Below are 20,748 nucleotides of genomic sequence, written 5' to 3'. Positions count from 1 at the left end.
CATGGATAATAGACATTCGCTCAACTCTAGTTATATATTTTTTTTTCTTTTGCATTAATATCTAAGAAAACATGGGACCAATATTATTTCATTGCATGGAAGAATCATTACATACTAAACAATGTTATTCCTTATTTGATCATATTTGTAAATCATATATTGAAATGAATAATAACGCTGTGGGCTACTTTGAGCAGTAAGAGTGTGTATATAACATGATTTTACCTATATTTGTAACTTAGTGTGTGTGTGTGTGTATATATATATATATATATATATATATATATATATATATATATATATATATATATATATATATATATATATATATATATATATATATATATATATATATATATATATATATATATTACCATTTATACAGTAACCAGAGCTCAGGATTGAACCAGAGAGCAGTCAGCTATATATATATAATATACAGGTAATATAATTTTCTATTGGAAAATGTTCAGAGAATTAAATGTATACATACATATTCAGGCTTTTGTGCTTGATCAATAGGTCAGAAAGCATCAGGTACAGTGGCATGTGAAAGTTTGGGCACCCTTGGTTAAAGATTTCTGTTTATGTGAAAAGTTAAGCAAGTGGAATTTGAAATGATTTCCAAAAGGCATAAAGTTACAGATTACACATTCCCTTTATATTTAAAATCATTATTTATTTTCATCTTTTACATTTTCAAAATAACAGAAAACTAAAAGGCCTAAGGCAAATGTTAGGGCACCCTGCATAATTAGTACCTAGTTGTAGTTGTTAGAGATTGGGTTTGCACCAGAAACTGTTGGAATTTATTTTAATTCCTTCTTTCCTTTACCCGTGAAATGTTCTCTGTGCCAATGGCTGCAATACAACCCCAAAGCACGATCGATACACCCCTAAACCCCCCCCCCCCACCCCACCCCATGCTCAACAGTCGGACCGGTGTTCTTTTCATGATATTCTGTGCCCTTTGTTCTCCAAACATAAATTTGCTCAATGTTGTCAAGGCATCTATTTTAACCTCATCAGTCCACAGGACTTTTATCAAAAATGCAACAGGCTTGTGTAAATGTTCTTTTGCATAATTCAGATGCTGAATTTTGTGATAAGGATGCAGGACAGATTTTCTTCTGTTGTTTGTTACTGAACAGTTAAATAGTGGACCACTACTCCAGTGTCTGGCAAATCTTCCTGGAGGACTTTTGCAGTCAAACGGGGTCTCATTTGCTTATCTAGCAATCCTACAAGCAGTTCTCTCTGATATTTTGCTTAGGTCTTCCAGACCTTATCTTGACCTCTACCGTCCCTGTTAACTGCCGTTTCTTAATTACATGCCAATCTGTCAATCATTTTCACTTTCCGAGTGCTGCTTAGAGGAACCCATGGCTGCCGATTTTAGGACAATGTTAGAGAAGTCTTCGTATTTATAAAGCTTTCAAGTTTACATCACTTGGCCTTATCTAACAATGTCTGTGAACAAGTCATGACCCTAACAGGGAAATTAAGGTCTGATACCTTGGAAAAAGTTATGAGTGCTCAAGTCTCCTGGGGTTCCCCTTCTTTTGCAGGGTGCTGTTTTCCCTTTTTTCATTTTAAAATTGTAAGAAAGAAACAGTACACTAATATTGCTTAAAATAATGCAAAATTTTGTTTCATGTTTAACTTTATGCCTTTTGGAGATCATCTTCCACTTGCTTAACTGGTCACATAAACAGAAATTTTGACCAGAGGTGCCCAAACTTTTGCATGCCATCGTTAATGGAATCTTTGGGATTCTTAATGATAGATCTGAAACCATTTAAAAACAAGATAAGGTAAAGAAGCATCTGATGACCAAATTTTGCTAATCTTTGATCACCTGAATAAATAAATTCATTTTACTTATAAAATTTTGACACATAAGATTATAAGTTCATATAAATTTACCAAATTTGTACATCTGGTTTCACTCAGTGCAGGGGATCACTGTGCACAGTGCAGGGGATCACGTCTACCGTGTTCAAGTGAAAACTTGCCAGGTTGCTCCTCTAAATTGTCTCCAAATGTGAATATGTGTGTAAATGAGTGTATAAATTGTCCTGCATTGGCCCTTTGGATTCCCACCTCATGCTGGATGTTCCCAGATCCATTGTAAAATTGTACAGGAAAAAGTGATAACTGAAGATGAACAAATTCCATTCATCCATTTCCTAAACTGGACTCTATATCACAGGGGAATTGTCCCCTGCTAGCACAAGCAGTGGATACCCTGGACAGGGGGCTAATCCATTGCAAGGCACAATCACAAATACAACTCATGTCTTTGTCCTCAAGATGAACAAATGAATGAATATAATAACTATATGTATTTATCCACCCATTTTTATAAGTCAGGCACATTGAAATGTACAGATTAACCTGCAAATCTGCATAGCAGAGCTTCCTTACCATTACGACAAGGCTCTTAAATTAATAAACAATTCTAAGTGCTTCTCAGCATTCAAGACTATAATGGAGTGTGTGCTGCATGTCGTACTACAACGTTCAGTTTCCACTTCAGCCCAACTGGGGCATCAGCATGAGTGAAGTAATTACTAATGGTGCCACAGGTGCGAGTGTGTGTGTAAGAGCAAGAGGATAACGACTGCTCTGTGCTCATGGCTCACAGCCACACGAGGTGGGAGTCAGCCTCCCACTTGCCTGCTAATAAATATTTATGATTTGTTTATTCATAATAGGAGCTGAAGCTGACTGCAATCTTAACAGGTGTGAAAGGTGCATTCGTGTTTCATTAGACTAGCTTGCTGTGTTCGCTGCATGAATACTGAGGGACATATGAAGGTTTTGTTATTCCAAACACACCCACAGACCCTTTTTTTTTATAAAGCAGTAAACACATATTCCGGGATAAAAAGACACCTCAAGCCTCATTTCAGAAAAAAATAAATAAATAAATGAATAAAAAAATGGAGATTTATGATTCAAATGAAGACATTAAAACCTGCATTTAATTTAGATGACAACTTTACTGGAATTTGTGAGACATTTTGCCAACAGGCTTTGGACATTAATATAGCCATGGTGGATCAATGATCTCCTAAAAAGACATAATTTGGTTGGAATATTGCTGTTCTGCCTCCTGTGACCTTTAGAACAGTCTCTATAGACAGTAGAGAAGACTTCAGTGTAACTTGCTCCCATCTTCATCTAATTCTCCCCTCGCAGCACCGACTCCAGCTCACCGTTCTCTTTCAGCTCCTGGTGAAACACATTACGGATCAGATTAAATAAAACGTTTTCCAGTCCCCGTTCATGTAGATGGAACTAAAACCGGTTCACTTAGAAGGTCGGCTTTATGGTTGTTTTGACTACAATTTATTTTTTCGTCATGGCTGTGTTTACAATGTGTGAATTAAATTTACAACTATAAATAGCAACAAAAACCCGCCGTATGATTTTACAAATGTACGTCTTTAGTGAAAACTCACACGATGTCTGAGTCAGTGCTTATGTACTGCAAATCTTGAAAAATTGTACTTGAAAAATAAAATATGAACACAAAAACATGTAATATATAAATATTTAAAATATGAAAATTTGTATAATAATAATAATAATAATGGAGAGAAAACAGCATGTAGCTTATGGTAACTTTGGCCACGCTGTGCATCAATCAACCAATTAAAAAAATAAAAAAAAACATCGTGGGAAGGCGTGGACCCAATATATCTTGTCTGTCATGAAAGAAATTGGAAGTAAGCTATACATAGACTGCTCTGTGTTTGTCTGTAGGAAATCAGTTAATAAGACAAAACTCAAATGGTCAAACTTTCTTCAGATGGCTCAGTGCTAGAACATTAATCAGGCACCACTACAGGCTCACACTAATTTGGCCAATCTTTATCGCTATATATGCTCGAATCCTACACTACATCCTACACTGTCTGCTTTAAAACTTTAATATATTTTTATGTGTTTTATGCCCTCTAGTGGACAAACAGTTACAGTGCAAGCAGATTTGCTACCAGAGGAACAAGCAGTAGTACGTTACAGCAAAGTGACACTGTTTGTGCGAGAGAGGGTTAAATGCCTTGTTTGAGGGCTGAGTAGTGTCAACATGTCAGTGCCTGAACCCCTGACCTTTTGAGCAGAAAAAAGTGCTTTACTTGTGTTATGCACTGCTGATCAAACAGGATTTTAAATGAATTATACATTCTATATAAATAAAGCTAATGGTCACAATCGCTATTAATTACTACTATATAATTATAACATCTAATTTAACTGTACATTTTTTGTTATCGTTTTAAATGCTGCTTTGTGCGGCTGCTTAATCTGCTATTTAAACTATTTGTGTGTCTATAGAAGACTGCTCAGACACTTCACATAGCTACTATTTATTAGTAGTATTATTCTGCATTCGTGCTCACATACTGTGACATTACATAGGTTTGGTGTGTTTCAAGAGACAGGCTGTTACAGGAGCAGAGCTGGACAGGGCAGTAGAAGGGCAACAACCCAACAGCAGGACCTACATCTGCTCCAGAGGACCAGAAGTAGCAGTGCCAGAGCCCTACAAAATGACCTCCAGTAGGTGACTGTTGTGCATATTTCTGACGAAACTGTCAGAAACAGACCCGGCCTCAATTGGCCAGTGTGTGTTGGTGATTTCTGGTTGATGAAGACACTGATGCCACTGACTGGCCCTCACATTTCCCAGAATCCAACTGTGAACATCTGGGATTTTATGTATGAATCTGCCAAGTGGCATCACACACTGTCCAGGAACTTACTAACGCCCTGGATCCAGGTCTGGGAAAAGATCCCCCAGGACACCACCATCCATCATCTCATCAGGAGCATGTCCAGACCTTGTCATGAGTGCGTACAGACATATGGAGGACGTATGATATGAGTTGCTGTGATGAAATTCATGCAAGTCAGAACAGCCTGTAATTGAATTGTTTTGATTTTCAGTGTAATTTTGAGTTCAGTCCTGTTGATGATTAAATTTGAATAATTTTGCTCTCAAACAATTACACAAAGTATACAAGAAAAGACTAATTACATTTTACTCAATGTTTTTTAAGAGAGAGAGAGAGAGAGAGAGAGAGAGAGAGAGAGAGAGAGAGAGAGAGAGAGAGAGAGAGAGCGAGAGAGAGTAAATGAGCCTCACTGCAGCATTTTAAATACATCTGTCATGTAGTTAGTCACCTTGATGATATCCAGGCCTCCAATGAGTTCTCCTTTTACGTAGAGCTGTGGGTACGTCGGCCAGTTAGAATACGTCTTTAGACCCTGTCTGACCTGCAGGGACACAACAACAACAAAAAAATTATAGTTCAATAATATATATTGTGCCAATCCTTGACTGCCTGAATTTAAATACCATCTTCAAACTGATAGCTTTCTCATTCTCAGTCCAGTTGTGATGCAGCATTCACAAAAAAAATAAATAAATAAATAAAAAAATATGGCTGAACCCTGTCAACTTGGACTTCCATGTCAACAGTAAACAAAGCACCACTTGGCTATAGATGCTTTGGGATTTTGACATAACACTGACTATGTAGCAGTTGTATACATAACTCCTATCAGTTCACTGGCTAGCTTGTTGCTAACACAAGATGAACATTAAGGCATACATATGAATGTTTTCCACCACTCTTTGTAGCCCAAAAAGCATTATAGCAATTCCAATATCTGCAAGTCAAAAGCAGCAGGATGCATGTAAAGTAACCAAGAAACATTACAGCTAGAGGACAAAACTATTTTGCTCTACCTCTTCATCTTGGAGTATATCGAAGGTGTCATATTCAACCCTGTAAACAGATGAAGAAACAAACAACAATAAATTCTCACGCATGATGATGGCATTTTTGGTACACAGCAAACTCAATGACATACATTGAGCATCTATTAACACGTCTATACATAAAAGCTGTAAAAGCTCTTACCCGACACTGGTCATTAATTCAAGTATCTGACGGCTGAATCCACATTTGGCTCCCTGAATGTTCATGAACACACATTAGGAAAAGAACACAAACACGTGTAAAAATGTCAGAGAAAGCCGACCGCAGAGAGAAGAGCAATTTTCGGAAATAGTTACATTTAGGAACATAGGAACATTTTAATCTGCAGGTTCTCCCTGAAGAGCAACTGCATTGCACAATCTATGGTTAAAAAACATTCTCTATAATATGGAATTTTTCAACTCTTCAGATTTCAGGCTCCACACAGGCTTTCATTTAGCAACTTTTGAAATGCACAGCCTGTAAAATATAGTTTTAGGATTTCACAGAACACACACCACTAGAGAAGGCTGCTACTCAACAAGAAGAAAAAAGGAGGAAGGTGTGAGACGATGTGGAGAGACGGAACAGTCCGAGAGAGAAAGCCAGGGTCTTAGTAGGGCCAGTTTAAAACTCCTAGAAAGAACGGCTTTCATGTGGGAGCAGCAGAAATCAATAATGATATGAAGTGGGAGGTGAGTGGTCTTGGAGATTTTTTTTCCCTCCCCTATTAGAGATGGAGAATTCCAGAGCTCAGACATCGATTTCTTGAACTGCGCGGTTTTTACACAACCTCCATAAATGTATGTTAATGTCTTCTTTACTGTTAAGCCATATTCAGGAGTAAGTGATACATACTTAGAAAGAGAAAGGAGCATCTAAGGCCATTTTTTGGGGGGATGACATGGTGCCAAAGGTGGTTTCAGAGCTGGTATGGTACCAGAACAGTACTGTCCGTTTCAGATCTCGAGCCTGAGGCCATCACACACTGATTTTATGTTGTTGTTTTTTGTGTGTGTGTTGATTTGGGAATCTGTTTGGCTTATTGTTTTGTTGAAAGCTTTCTAGCCAAACCTGTACCTCCTGGCACAGGCAACCAGATCTGGGGCTGAAATATCGTGCTACTTTGCAGAATTCACAATGTCATCAATCTTCACAAAAGCCCCTGATCCACCTGCCACAAAACAGCCCCAAAGCATTACTGATCCACCACCAGATTTTTTACAGTGGGTGCTTCTGCTTGTTTGCAGTCTGAGAACATGAAATATAACGACAATTTATTTTCACTCATTTCAAATATCCCTTAGGGGTGCCAATAATTCTTCCAAGCCTGTCAAGTGTCAGAAATACAGTGCATAACTGATTAGCATAATTCCTTCTTTATTTGCTAGCTATTGTTCTGATGAATTGTGTTTCAGCATTACTAAAATTCTATCAAATGTACAGTACAATACCTGGACATACGACAAACACGCGTTCCATCTGATTATATTTTTTGAGTCCTTCTTATGGTTCCTCCATCATATCGTCTTAGGGAGATTTTCCTTTGGCTTGTCGATTTATCATAAAATCGTAAATTTAAAAATTCTATATTTCGGCTTTCTGACAATAACCACAGTTAAAAGAGCTACACAAATAAAACCGAGCTGAACTGAGTTGACTCTTCTCATAGATGGACTAATGCATTACGTGACTGGACATAAGCAGGTTTCATGTTCCTCACCTCTTTGCTTCCTTTCATAAAGAGCATGATGGGACTTTTGTTGATGAGAGACTTCAACCTGTAAAAAAATGAAAATCTTTCAATATGCAGTCACACATGAGTCGTGTGTGTATACATACATACATACATACATACATACATACATACAGTATCTCATACAAGTGAGTACACGCCTCACATTTTTGTAAATATTTTATTATATCTTTTCACGTGACACTGAAGACATGTCACTTTGCTACAATAGTAAAGTAAATTAGTGAGTGTTCAGCTTGTATAACAGTGTACATTTGCTGTTCTCTCAAAATAACTCAACACACAGCCATTAAGGTCTAAACCGCTGGCCACAAACGTGAGTACACCCCTAAATGATGTCCAAATTGGGCCCAATGTGTCAATACTCTGTGTGGCCACCATTGTTTTCCAGCACTGCCTTAACCCTCTTGGACATGGAGCTAACCAGAGTGTCAAAGGTTGCCACTGGAGTCCTCTTCCACTCCTCCATGTCGACATCACGGAGCTGGTGGATGTTCGAGACCTTGCGTTCCACCACCTTCTGTTTGAGGATGCCCCACAGATGTTCAATAGGGATTAGGTCTGGAGACATGCTTGGCCAGTCCATCACCTTTACCCTCAGCTTCTTTAGTAAGGCAGTGGTGATCTTGGAGGTGTGTTTGGGGTCGTTATCATGTTAGAATACTGCCCTGCGGCCTAGTCTCCAAAGGTAGGGGATGTGGTAGCTCAATGTTTAAGGTGTTGGGCTACTGATCGGAAGGTCATGGGTTCGATCCCCCAGGTCCACCAAGCTGCCACTGCTGAGCCTACACCTTAGTTGCTCAGTTGTAAGTCACTCTGGATAAGGGTGTCTGCTAAATGCCGTAAATTTAAATGTATCGTGCTCTGCTTCAGTATGTCACAGTACATGTTGGCATTCATGGTTCCCTCAATGAACTGTAGCTCCCCAGTGCTGGCAGCACTCATGCAGCCCCAGAGCATGACACTCCCACCACAATGCTCGACTGTAGAAACGACACACTTTGTACTCCACATGCTTGAAACCATCTGAACCAAATAAGTTTTACTTGGTCTCATCAGACCACAGCACATGGTTCAGCATGTCCTTGGTCTGCTTGTCTTCAGTAAACTGTTCGCGGGCTTTCTTCTGCATCATCTGGGACGACAGCCATGTAGACCAATTGGATGCAGTGTGCGGCGTATGGTCTGAGCACTGACAGGCTGAGCCCACACCCCTTCAACCTCTGCAGCAATGCTGGCAGCAATCATACGTCTATTGCCCAAACACAACCTCTGCATATGACGCCGACCATGTGCACTCAACTTCTTTGGTGGACCATGGCGAGGCCTGCACTGAGTGGAACCTGACCTTTTAAACCGCCAATGTGCTGCAGTTCAGTTTCAGGTTCTTCTTATATGTAGAGCAACAATTCGTTTTTCAGATGCTCAGAGTTTTCTTTGCCATGAGGTGCCATGTTGAAATTCCAGTGACCAGTATGAGAGAGTGAGAGAGAGCAATAACACCAAATTTAACACCCCTGCTCCCCATTCACACCTAAGACCTTGTAACACTAACGAGTCACATGACACCGGGGAGAGAAAATGGCTCATTGGGCCCAATTTGGACATCACTTAGGGGTGTACTCACTTTTGTGGCCAGCGGTTTAGACTTTAATGGCTGTGTGTTGAGTTATTTTGAGAGGACAGCAAATGTACACTGTTATACAAGCTGAACACTCACTACTTTATATTGTAGCACAGTGTCATGTCTTCAGTGTCACGTGAAAAGATATAAGAAATATTTGAGGAATATATGAGGGGTGTTCTCACTTCTGTCAGATACTATATGTATATACACATATATACGTATACGTGTGTGTGTGTGTGTGTGTGTGTGTGTGTGTGTGTGTCTTACCTCTGTTCCAGTGAGACAGTTTTAGGAAAGGTATTTTCAAGCTCGCCTGATTCAGCAAGTTCCTACATTAGACACATAATTAAATTTTAAACTGGGACACACACACCCACACACACACACACACACCCACTCACTCTCATGCACACACACATTCTTTCACACACACACACACACACACACACACACACACACACACACACACACACACACACACACACACACACACACACACACACACACACACACACACACACACACACACACACACACACACTCACACTCACACTCACACACACGAAAACGCACACACGCACACGCACACACACACAGCTTAGTGGCACCCTACAGAGTTAAGTGACTTAAAAAGAAAGAGTTATAGAAAGGTTTTGAGAAAATGAATCTGGACTGGAAGTAAATATCAGAGAAAAACTGAGTAAAACAGCCTCGTAGCTATTCCACTGTTCCCTTTTAAACAGGGTCATTACAACAGAAGAAGCCTGAAGCGAGGTGAACAAACTGAGGGCTGCTGAAATCAGTCAAAAGTAAAAACTTATTTCTTGTCTGTTGTCTACGGTCTATTGTCTTCTCGTTAATCATTTATCAAATGAAAGTTTTAAATGTAAATACCGGCCAGTTTTTGTATTTGTAGAAATCTGTTATATACCTAGTTACACTGTAAATATAGACTTATTTAATGTGGATCTATTTTCAAGGTGCACTATCTTTCAACTGTATACAGTAGCAGCTCTGTCACTGCTGACATCTTATTGTAATGATGGTGATGCTTCTTTGTTCTTAAATGTTGTCTTTTGACATGCAATGAAACAGCAACAGATTACTGACATATCATCGAGTTCAGGTGCAGTCTGGGATCATCCAGGAATTACAACACAGAGAGTTTGCTGTCCATTACTCTTAAGCATGTTCTTGGAAAAACGCAGTTTGAATTCTCACTAGCCAGCCGATCTCACCTTGATGATGTCGAGCCCTCCGATCAGCTCTCCGCTGACATACACCTGAGGATAAGTGGGCCAGTTGGAGTACGTCTTCAGCCCCTGCCGGACTTCATCATCAGACAAGATATCAAAGCTGCTGTACTGGATGCTGTGGTCCTTTAATATCTGCACAATCTGTCTGCTGAAGCCTGCAACAAATATTGCAAAAAATACAACAACAACAAAAAAAATTTAACACCTAATACAATTTAAGACATTAACGCATTTGCTTGTTAAACTAAAAGTTTCCTTAAGTTACAACATAGGATGTATGAACATACTGGCAGATGACACATCTGAATAAATATCACAAAATCTGCAATGATGCCTGGGTTTAATACATTATACCGGGTACATGTTATGTTTTCAGCCAGCATGTTGAACTAGAACCGGTGTGACGGTGAATTCTTGATCAAAGTAGTGAATTAAAATAAAAGCATTGATCTAGAACATGGACTCTTGATATTCTCTGTAAGTTACTCCTCAGTTTAGGTAGCTGTATTACTGCAAAGCATGCATGTTTTTCATCAGTTGTCAGAGAATCTATATATATATAATCTAAACTGTGGACAAACCCATGCAGAGTTTGTGCTTTTTTCCAAATGTAGTTAAACTAAAAAAAAAAAAAATAATAAAAAAAATTGCTGGCTTAATTGCTGCAGTGACAGTTAAACAGAGCTCAAATCACCAAGCCCCAATGAGCTAGATGATTTTAAAAGGAAGACACACACAGCGTGACGATCCTGTCCTTGGTTACTTTGACGAGTCTGACACAGCTTTATGCTTATTGTGATCTGCTCCGGGATGAATCTGACAAGCGCTCAGAGCAGCGACGAGACACTGGCTGGCATCCTGGCAAGCTCAGGAGTGCGACGAGGCAGTGTGATGAGACGAGCAATAAAAGAAATTGTGCCGTTTCAAAGACGGAGCCGATGTCAAAGGAAACGAACACGGCTACGTTATTAACGTCTCGAGATCAAAAAACGGAACGCGTTCTGAATGAAGAGAAATTATTACTGGTTTAAAAATTATAAGCAAAAGTGAAAAAAAAACGACTATGGCACGGAGATGAAGGGGATAAACAAAAAGCTAAGAATGAAAGAAGCGTTCGGAATGGAGATGGAAAAAAATGCAGAAAAAAGGCAGAAAGAATAAAAGGAAGGAAAACATGAGAGAGTCGTGTATGTAAGGTGATGTGCGAGGTCCATGTAAAGCCCTGCAGTGAAATACCTATTCGGTTTTCTCCGCGCTCACGTGGGAATTCATTATAAACCAGCTGCAGGCGGCTCACTAACGCTCATGCAGTTGGCACTATATTAATTGTTTCTATTAGAGCAGGCAAACACGCGGTCCAGCTGCCTTCTGTGGCTCTAGGCTAGCTCGAGCAGACACGCTGGATTGATTGCCCAGGTCCTTTCCCCACTCTCGTTCATCCCTGTAGGGAAAGAGAAACGCTCGCTAGGCCCGACTCAGCTCGGGGAACACAGCAACAATAAAGTCTCTCTTCTGCCTACAAGCGCAGCCATGTTAGTATGCAAACACAAGGAGGGAGTATTTATAAAGACGAGTCCAACACAGAAGCAGGTAACCTTATAATTCAAAGTGGGAAGCCATTTTTCAAGTGCGTTTGCTTAGCTCTTTGTCGGTTATCTCTCTCTGTGTATACGATAAACAAGCTCGCAAAGCATACTTGAGTTTAAAACACTACAGCACGGTCTCAAAAGGCGTCACACTCCGCTATAAAACCTTCAAGCTTTTGGATGACGGCCAAACGAGAGAGAACTTCAATCACGTACAGCATTATAAATTCCTCTGACTCTGACCCACCTACTGACACCTGGAACGGCTTTAAATAACACGGCCGTGCTGAGCAACAGGTTCCGCTTTGGATGTCACACACAAATAAATGCAGCAGATGCTTTTCATATAAAGCGGAGCTGGAGGAACTGGCAGCAGATGAAAGGGTGAGGCTGCTGAATAAAACCACTGCTTCGGTGCCAACGAGCTAAATGGTTCTCAGATTGTCTCCGAAAGACAACGAGTAAAGCGGACCTGTACTTTCTGCGCCCGAGTGTTTCCGTGTCTCACATGATAATTCTTCAAAAGTGCCTCAGTCCATTATGAAATATGTATTTTTGAATTTTATTTGATATGAGAGAGAGATTTATATATATATAAAAAAAAACACACACAACTAACTAGACTTATGTTAAAACTTTGAACCTTGTATATAACCATACACACACTCATACATGTACGTTATACTGTATCACGAGGATAAAATCTCTTCTGCAATCCTTTGCAGGGATGAACTAAATAATGTTTTATATTTTATGAATAATGATTTATATTTTATAAATTAATCATGTTTATTTCGTTCATTCTATTAGATTAATGTATTTCTGAATAACTGGATTATTATTTGGAAAAATATAACAAATACCAAAATTATTATGTTTTTATTTCCAAAATAAATTCTTCTCCAAATATCCAAAATATTTCCAAAACTCTCTCATTAAAAACTAACACAGAAGAGTTAACGAGGCTTCTTTAAACTACGACACTACCCGATTTGATTTCACATGACACTAACTCGATGTATTTTTTGTAAAACCATTGCTCTTAATCGCCGAGAGCGAGTCTTACACATATCCAGGTCTGATTTACAAACAGACAAAATGTGTGGAAAGATCTGTCTAGTTGTCCACAGAAAGAATAAATTAATATTCATGAAAAATAGCAAAAAACAAACAAACAAACAAACAAACGAAAAAACATTGGACATTACCAAGGAATTCAGGAAATGTTGTGCTAATCAAATCTACTGAGTTTAGGGATTAACTGTACTTGTTACTGTATTGTACACCAGCGTGGGCTTACTAACATGCAAACTTACCAGCACAAGGAAATGTATTATATATCAATTTTTCCCCCCTCTATCTTATGCTCCCTGTTCAGGGATCATCTGGTCCGCATATTAGATTTGGCCCAGGTTTTTACGCCGGATGCCCTTCCTGACGTGACCCTTGCATTATATCCAGGCTCAGGACTGGTACTGAGAGATAAACTCCACAGTGGCTGGGTTAGCTCTCTGCCCGAGAAACGAACCCGCGCAGGATCCTGCTGCTGGACCACCAGGAGGCCAATGAAATGTATTATACTACATACTAATATTGTATATCATCAATATCATATGATGATGAAATAAAAAAATAAATAAAAAAAACATATGTTGTTGCAGCCCTAACATACAAAGTAGCAGAGATATTCTCTGTTGTTAGTGTGTTCAGATCTCAGACTCATCCTTCACACACTACTTACAAAACGCTTACAGTAAGATCTTTCTCATAACATAAAAGAAAAAAAAAAAAGCAAGTAGGCAATTTTAAGCTTGGAAGCATGTTAACCATCGGGGACGTTTTCATCAAAAGTAGTCATCAAAAAGATCAAGTCAATGACAAAACTGCTTACGAGCGTTAAACCCTCCCTGAGAACTCAAATCCCTAAACATTATCCAGAAACTCATAACCAGTAATGACACTGTGAGAAGTCATCATATAATGCTAGTTTGCTTTCTACAGTAAATACTCCTCCTATAGTATTCAGATACCTTATTGATGAATGTCTGAGATTAACATAGAATTAACCGACTTTATATGGCTATTGACACAAGATCTAACCCTTGACCCTTGTCATGCCCATTTGATCGCTCTGATTATCTAGCACTGTAGCACCATAAGGAAGTATTTTCTTTGTGTAAATTGTGCATATATTTAATGGTGTTAATGGTATTATCTTTATAATTGTCTTTGACCACATAAGAGAAGACGGCTGGGCTACAACAGCTAGACCTACAAAAGGATGTTGGTAAAGATCATGTGTCTTTAAAATATCTCATTTTTATATTATTATTACATATATTTTAAATATATATTTATTAACTAGAAATAGTTATTTGATAACAGTCAACAACATAATTATTACATCTGACAAGAACGTATAGATTTAATTTTTTTTATTAATTATTATTATTATTATTATTATTTTTTCTTCTTCTTCTTAATCTTAAAAGTGTATTTGTTTGGCCCTGATTTAAGCAGACAAAACTGAAGGCTCTCTGTTATACACACACAAACTTTTTTTAACCGGTCATTTTCCTTTACACTCTGTACACAAGTGTGTGTGTGTGTGTGTGTGTGTGTGTGTGTGTCTTTACCACAGCGAGGTTCCTGGGGAGTTCCCTTCATGAAGAGCATACAGGGTGCAGCGTTGATTAGTTTCTTGAGTCTCTCGTTAAGCTCCTCCTTAGGGGCTTCCCCTGGCCCTGCAGGCCCGCCCCCACTGGACGCCAGCCGCAGCACCTTATTGGTCAGCTCAGGGGCATGTGCACCGTCCAGCCTGTCAATCTTCTCGCCACCCTGAGGCCCACCCAAAATGAATAAATAAACAAACGGTAACACACCACACATGGGGGTGAACACATCATTAATTTTTCACAGTGCTAGCCTGTTAGTTTGGAGAAAAAAATAAAGAAAAAGAAAAATGGGTAAAACAGATAGAGAAAGATGGAGAGAAGGAAAGAGAGAAGGAAAGAGAGAGAAAGACAGAGAGAGAGAGAGACAAAGACAGAGAGAGAGAGAAAGACAGAGAGAGAGAGAGAAAGAGAGAGAGCTCATTCTCCTTGTGCCGGCGATAAACTGGGCAGTGAGAGGTTTTAGACTGAAACTCTGATTATTTCCAGTTGATTTGTTCCATCACTGTGAAGCTCTTTAGATCTTTGAGCACGATTTTTACATTGACTTTCCTGATGGCATCAGTCTCACACAAGGGGTGAAGAAAAGTAAAAAGGGAAAGAATCTATGTATTTAACACAAATACATCAACACTTCACTGACCTAAACAATATTTTGAACCAAATAGTAAGTAAGTAATGAGAATATCCCACATCACATCTGGACAGATAAGCAACCACTGTTCCTCCAGAAGCACGTGAGGTATGGAGAGCAGATAAAGGCTGAATACAGACGAACTAGCATGTACATTCGTGCACTTTGCTAGAACTCTGAATGCTTAAATCCTGAATATAGAGCTTTAGATGAATAAAGTAAAGCTTGCATCAGACCATAAATATAAGAGCTAAACAAACTAAAGATTTTATATCCATTTCTTTTTTTTTTTTTGGAAACACAAACCTCGAATGAAAAGAAACTCACTAAGAATTTCCTCTATTATTGTATTCATTTATTTTACAAATAGCTATTAGATAATTAGATAGCAGATACAATTAGAAATACATTTTTGTAACATTACAGAGAGACAACAATCAGAAAAGTTTCTTAACCCTCAGCTCTGACCCCAACTTCCAAAGTTGGGATACACGAAGAAATATTTTCACCATGCTGTAATGTATATGTGAAAATATAAAGTTTAAAATATAAATTAAAATAAAAATTTAAATTTGAAAAACTCTAGCTTTTAAACCTTCCCAAATGTCTGTTCCAGTCTTATACCAGTCTTGTGGATTTTCTAGATTGATAGAATAAAATCCTTTTAAATGTAAGATGAGAGTTTTCGATTTGAGATGCAGCCCATGACGGCAATCATGACGACAGTGGAAACTTTTCAGAGAGACAGACTGTTAGTATACTGAATGGCAGTGTGAAGAAAATCACTAAAGAATTTACGCTGAAGTGAATCTGACTAAAAAGGATGTCGTACTCAATCCTCTTCCTGAGCACAATATATAAATAAGATGATAATAATGTTCAGATGTTACAGCGGTGCAAAGTTATGATCGAGGCTTCTGAGAAGGTTCGTCTTCGTTTGTCATCCTAACGGTGAGGATTTGTGATTACCTATAGTTCAGGTACACTATAAAACTTAAGAGTATTCGGTTCTTCTATAAAAATCAAATCATACCTTGAAAAAGAGGAAAGTAGGGACTGAGGTGATCTCGTACTTCTCGGACACGTCGGGCACTGCTTCAGCCTCCAGCTGGGAGGAAATAAGTGAAAAGAATGTTACATTTCTCATTTTACTTCCACACCACTGCACTTTTTACACATTCTCCTCAGACATTTCCTGTTACATGCTTCCAGAAAGGAAAAGAAGATTGGGAGATGAAGACAATAAGTGTATGAGAAGGAAATATAACTCACTAATAACCTACTAAATCAGTGATATTTAGCTACCGCCTACTGAAATCCATAAATCTCTGACCCACGTTATGTCATGACATGGTGGGTTGGTGGTGCTGGGATTTGAACTCCTTCTTAATCAAAAGTCCAAAGCCTTAACCACAGAGGATACATATTGTTTATTCAGAAAACATCCTCAAGCATTGTGATATGTTACGTTTGCCAGCTAACAGCCTGTACTTACTAAGATAAAACGCATTGAAGAACTCGATAACGAACAAAGCTAGACTATGTGGCCTACCCTTGCGTACTCAGAAAGGTGACAGGAGACACTCGGTCTCAGGCGGATAAAAAGTTCGCCCTCTGGTGGTCACATAGCAGGCGAGCTTATACACGACATCCTGTAAAATCCAAAACAGGAAGACGGCACGTTTCTCTATGTGGCCAACTACTGCACACACATACAAGTAAGAAGAGACTATTCGATTTCATTGACAGACTTTAGAATCAAATTCGGTCCATTTCAGCTGGACACTGCAGACTTTCACAGATGGGACAGAATAGATGTGATGTCCAGTGATGTGACAAAACTGACAGAAGTTTCACTTTATGCAAATATGAAGCGACCTGTTCCAGGACCTTCCAGAGGCAGTGAAGACAGTAAGGAGCACATTTTCTACACATGGTTTATACATATACACATTTTAGCAGCAAGAAAAGTGATTTGGTGAGAAGTTACATGCTGGATTAATAGCTCAAAAGGCGAATGTAACGGAAACATAAAAGGTCCCTTTATTTTTATACCATCTGGCTTACTGCACATTAGTGAATATTCAGTCCTGACATGATTTTGTCATTTTGCAATCACGGAAATGAACGTATATTGTACCAGCTCCCAACGTCCTCTGTGGGACGAAGCCTTTGGACGTCCACTGAGCCGAGGCCAACTCTAACAATCCTGAGACATCTCCAGTTAGACTCTGTGATACTAAGGAGATCCGAAGTCCATGATTCTTACACCAATACAACATTTAAATGACTATATTACAATCACACCCCCAGTGTCACCCATATGAGGATGGGTTCCCCCTTGAGTCCGGTTCCTCTCAAGGTTTCTTCCTTTACCAATTTAAGGGAGTTTTTCCGTGCCACTGCTGCCTGAGTCATCTCAGACTTGCTCATAGGGGAATAAATACATACAGATTGTGAACTATATACATCTAATAATAACCTAGAATTTTGATTCTGTTAATTCTTATTTCTTTTATTATTCGTTATTTCCTTTATCATTAATTATGTTTACCTTCTGCTCTATGTTTATGTTCTGTAAAGCTGCTTTGAGACAATGTCTATTGTAAAAAGCGCTATACAAATAAACTTGAATTGAAACTTGAAAGTATAATCAAGCAAATGTCACGATATTCAGAGGAGCTTGAAATTTTTCAGAATGATCACAAACTTTCTGAGGATTTGAGCAGCCACACCCATTAGCCAAAGACCTTATCAGTTCATGTGTCACACATAAGTACAGCGAGCAGAGAAAATAATTAAATGTGTGTCTTCATTGGGAGGAGAGAAAGAAGAGAGATCCTGTGCTTGCAATTTCACAAATTCAAGCAGATTCAAAAAGAAAACAAAAGTGTACACTGCAAGTTGTATTACAAATGTTGGAAAACGCTGCAGCATAATCAAGCATTTTTTAGACGGACTGAATAAAGGCTAAAGTTTTTTTTTAATCATTTTTCATGCGCTTTGTATGTAGTTCAAAAATTGCTTAAATAACGCTTTAAAGATTCAAACATTTCCCCTAAAACGTCTATCCCTTGTGTGAAGTGTCACTAATCATATATCAACTTAGACTACAATTTTCATCACGTCTTAAGACACATTTGATCATAGGGCTGCATCAACCAGTGCAAACTGCATGTATGCTAATATGACTAACGACCACACAGTACAGAATAATCATCAATTAATCATTAATATATGTAACGTTGTTAAGGCTGTCCTTGTGTCCGTGTGTCTGCTTGAGATTCTCATTTGTCCAATATCGCAAGAACGAGTAGCTTCACGTTTGGAGATTATTTATATATATTTATATATTTATATATATTATATATATATATATATATATATATATATATATATATATATATAATTATATATATATTTATATATATAATTATATATATATATATATATATATATATATATATATATATATATATATATATATATATATATAATTCTAAGTAGTCGGTCGTTTGTGAGATTTGTATGAAAGATTTGCTGCAATCAAGTTGGTAGTTGGAATTGTTTAATTTTTAAAATTTAATTATTGAGAAGCATGTGGTGCAAATTTGTGTGTGTGCATGTGGTGAGCAGGCATGTTGATCTGATGTTGATCTCATGTTGTCACACCCTGAGCCAAGAGGAAATTGTACATGAGAAGAGAAATCTTAGATGCCAAGTTCACAAGCAGAGATTTCAAGTCCAACAACGTGGTTAGTTTTCCCTGAATGGAGGTTAAGAATTATAAGAAGTTACACCCTTTCTTCAGATCACAAGTAGCACGTCACGGTATTTTTATTCCGGGGTCAAAGTAAATGCAGAAACGATCAGCTGCAGCAAAAACCATCAGAATGTCTGAGACACTCTGAGCTTTGAAAAGCAAATCTTCAAATTGTTTTAAAGAAGATTTGGAGCTCAGTAAGTGCTGGACACAATGGTCATTAGTGTAAATCTGCTTTTAAAAAAAGTGATTTAAAGCCTTTAACACTGACAAACATTTCAGTTCGACTCTGCTCTTCACTAAAATTTTAACAACACAATTAAAAGTCATGTGAAGCCAATAAACTTGCCTTGATGAACATGGTCTGTTTGTGCTCCTTGGCTAACTCCTCCATCACATCGTTCATCTGAGAGCACTGGGGAGCCCATGGTGCATAGAAATGAACAACTGTGAGAGACCTGGCAATGACAGAGAGACCGACAATGAGGCAATAATGAAGGAAGTTAATGTAATATTTAGAGAAAATGAGTGAAAATGATCTCGCATGCATTTAGCTTGTTTCTTTTCATTGTTGTTTTATTGATTCATCCCTACGTGCATTTATCTGATCAGTGTGGAAATTATTTCGAACCTGGGTCTGCAGCATGTCATATTAATCGCCAACAAGTCCTTCTAAAACACTTTTAATGTGCCATAATGCATTGGCTCTCAACTTGGGGTTTGGGGACATGAATCAGTGCCAATTACTTTTTTCAGGGTTGAAAAAAAGAAATCGTATTATTATATTTATGGGTCCAAGCACCAAGTGAACTCAGACCTAATGTGTTCAGCAATGGGAAGCACAGAACATTTTAAGGTTTCAGGAATATGGAAATGACTACATGTTGTTATATTGATGGAGTTCGTGTGGTTTATGTTACACTTAAATTAAATGAATGATCTACCAGTGTGAGCAGCTCCACCTGCATTGTGGCAGCATTAAATTCAAGTTTATTTGTATAGCGCTTTTTACAATAGACATTGCCTCAAAGCAGCTTTACAGAACATAACAGAACATCATGATGGATCTTGTAATCAGACCTACAATATCTAAACACCTAACAGTTTCATAATATTAAAACCCTTCTTCAGCTTGTAGCTAACTATTTACGGACTGTATATTTTATATAAATAAACACTTAATGAGATACTAAACCATCAGCTGTGTCATTGGATCGTTTAGTAAGAAAACGAAAGCTAATTTAGGCTCGATTTCAAATCCATCCATATAAAAAACATTGTGCCCTACGGTAAATATAAGACTCAGGGAGTTGTGCCCTATCTAGTGCACTTATCTAGTGCACTTCACCTAACGCATTTGGGACAGAACCACAGTTAGCATGTTAGCACGGCTTTAGCATGTTAGCTATCTAAATAATCCTGTCTTAAGGTCATTAAGAACTGACAAAGCTATACAAAAATATATCATTTTGATGAGAAATATTTAACTCAACACGTGAGAGACATTTAACCGACCTGCCAGCCTTTTTTAAGACATCATTAAACTGCTGCGGCGTTTTCGCCTCCGTGAAGTTCGCCATGTTTCCAAGCCAATGTAGATGATTATCGAGTCACTCGTGAACTCGCGTCCTAGGCATCACTAATCGATTTACTCAAATCCCTTTACCAAAACAAAACGCT

The 20,748-nt window shown here is 38.3% G+C and overlaps 1 protein-coding gene across 1 annotated transcript; it reads right to left on the bottom strand.

Annotated features, from left to right (window-relative positions):
• Nucleotides 1-2,985: 2,985 nt before the first annotated feature.
• On the bottom strand, nt 2,986-20,733 carry glrx3 (glutaredoxin 3). The gene is made up of 11 exons (XM_027163146.2): nt 20,584-20,733; nt 19,418-19,526; nt 16,339-16,413; nt 14,636-14,837; nt 10,396-10,568; nt 9,425-9,486; nt 7,498-7,555; nt 5,937-5,989; nt 5,762-5,801; nt 5,194-5,286; nt 2,986-3,237 (listed from the first exon to the last, which is right to left on the bottom strand). The coding sequence occupies exons 1-11, from the start codon at nt 20,646-20,648 to the stop codon at nt 3,187-3,189; spliced, it is 981 nt and encodes a 326-aa protein (XP_027018947.1). The 5' UTR covers nt 20,649-20,733; the 3' UTR covers nt 2,986-3,186.
• Between the last annotated feature and the right edge of the window lie 15 nt (nt 20,734-20,748).

This window comes from Tachysurus fulvidraco, chromosome 8 (genome assembly GCF_022655615.1).
Source record: "Tachysurus fulvidraco isolate hzauxx_2018 chromosome 8, HZAU_PFXX_2.0, whole genome shotgun sequence".
Taxonomy (NCBI): domain Eukaryota; kingdom Metazoa; phylum Chordata; class Actinopteri; order Siluriformes; family Bagridae; genus Tachysurus; species Tachysurus fulvidraco.
Note: the sequence above shows the minus strand (reverse complement) of the source record. Positions and strands in the feature narration are given on the sequence as shown.

Bases quoted from the DNA above. Each gene is read 5' to 3' on its own strand.
- glrx3 (XM_027163146.2), bottom strand. From the start codon at position 20,648: ATGGCGAACTTCACGGAGGCGAAAACGCCGCAGCAGTTTAATGATGTC. The intron at 14,838-16,338 runs GTATGATTTGAT...GGTGGGCCTCAG, and splicing joins CTACTTTCCTCTTTTTCAAG to GGTGGCGAGAAGATTGACAG. The intron at 5,990-7,497 runs GTGAGGAACATG...ATGAACATTCAG, and splicing joins TTATGAAAGGAAGCAAAGAG to GGAGCCAAATGTGGATTCAG.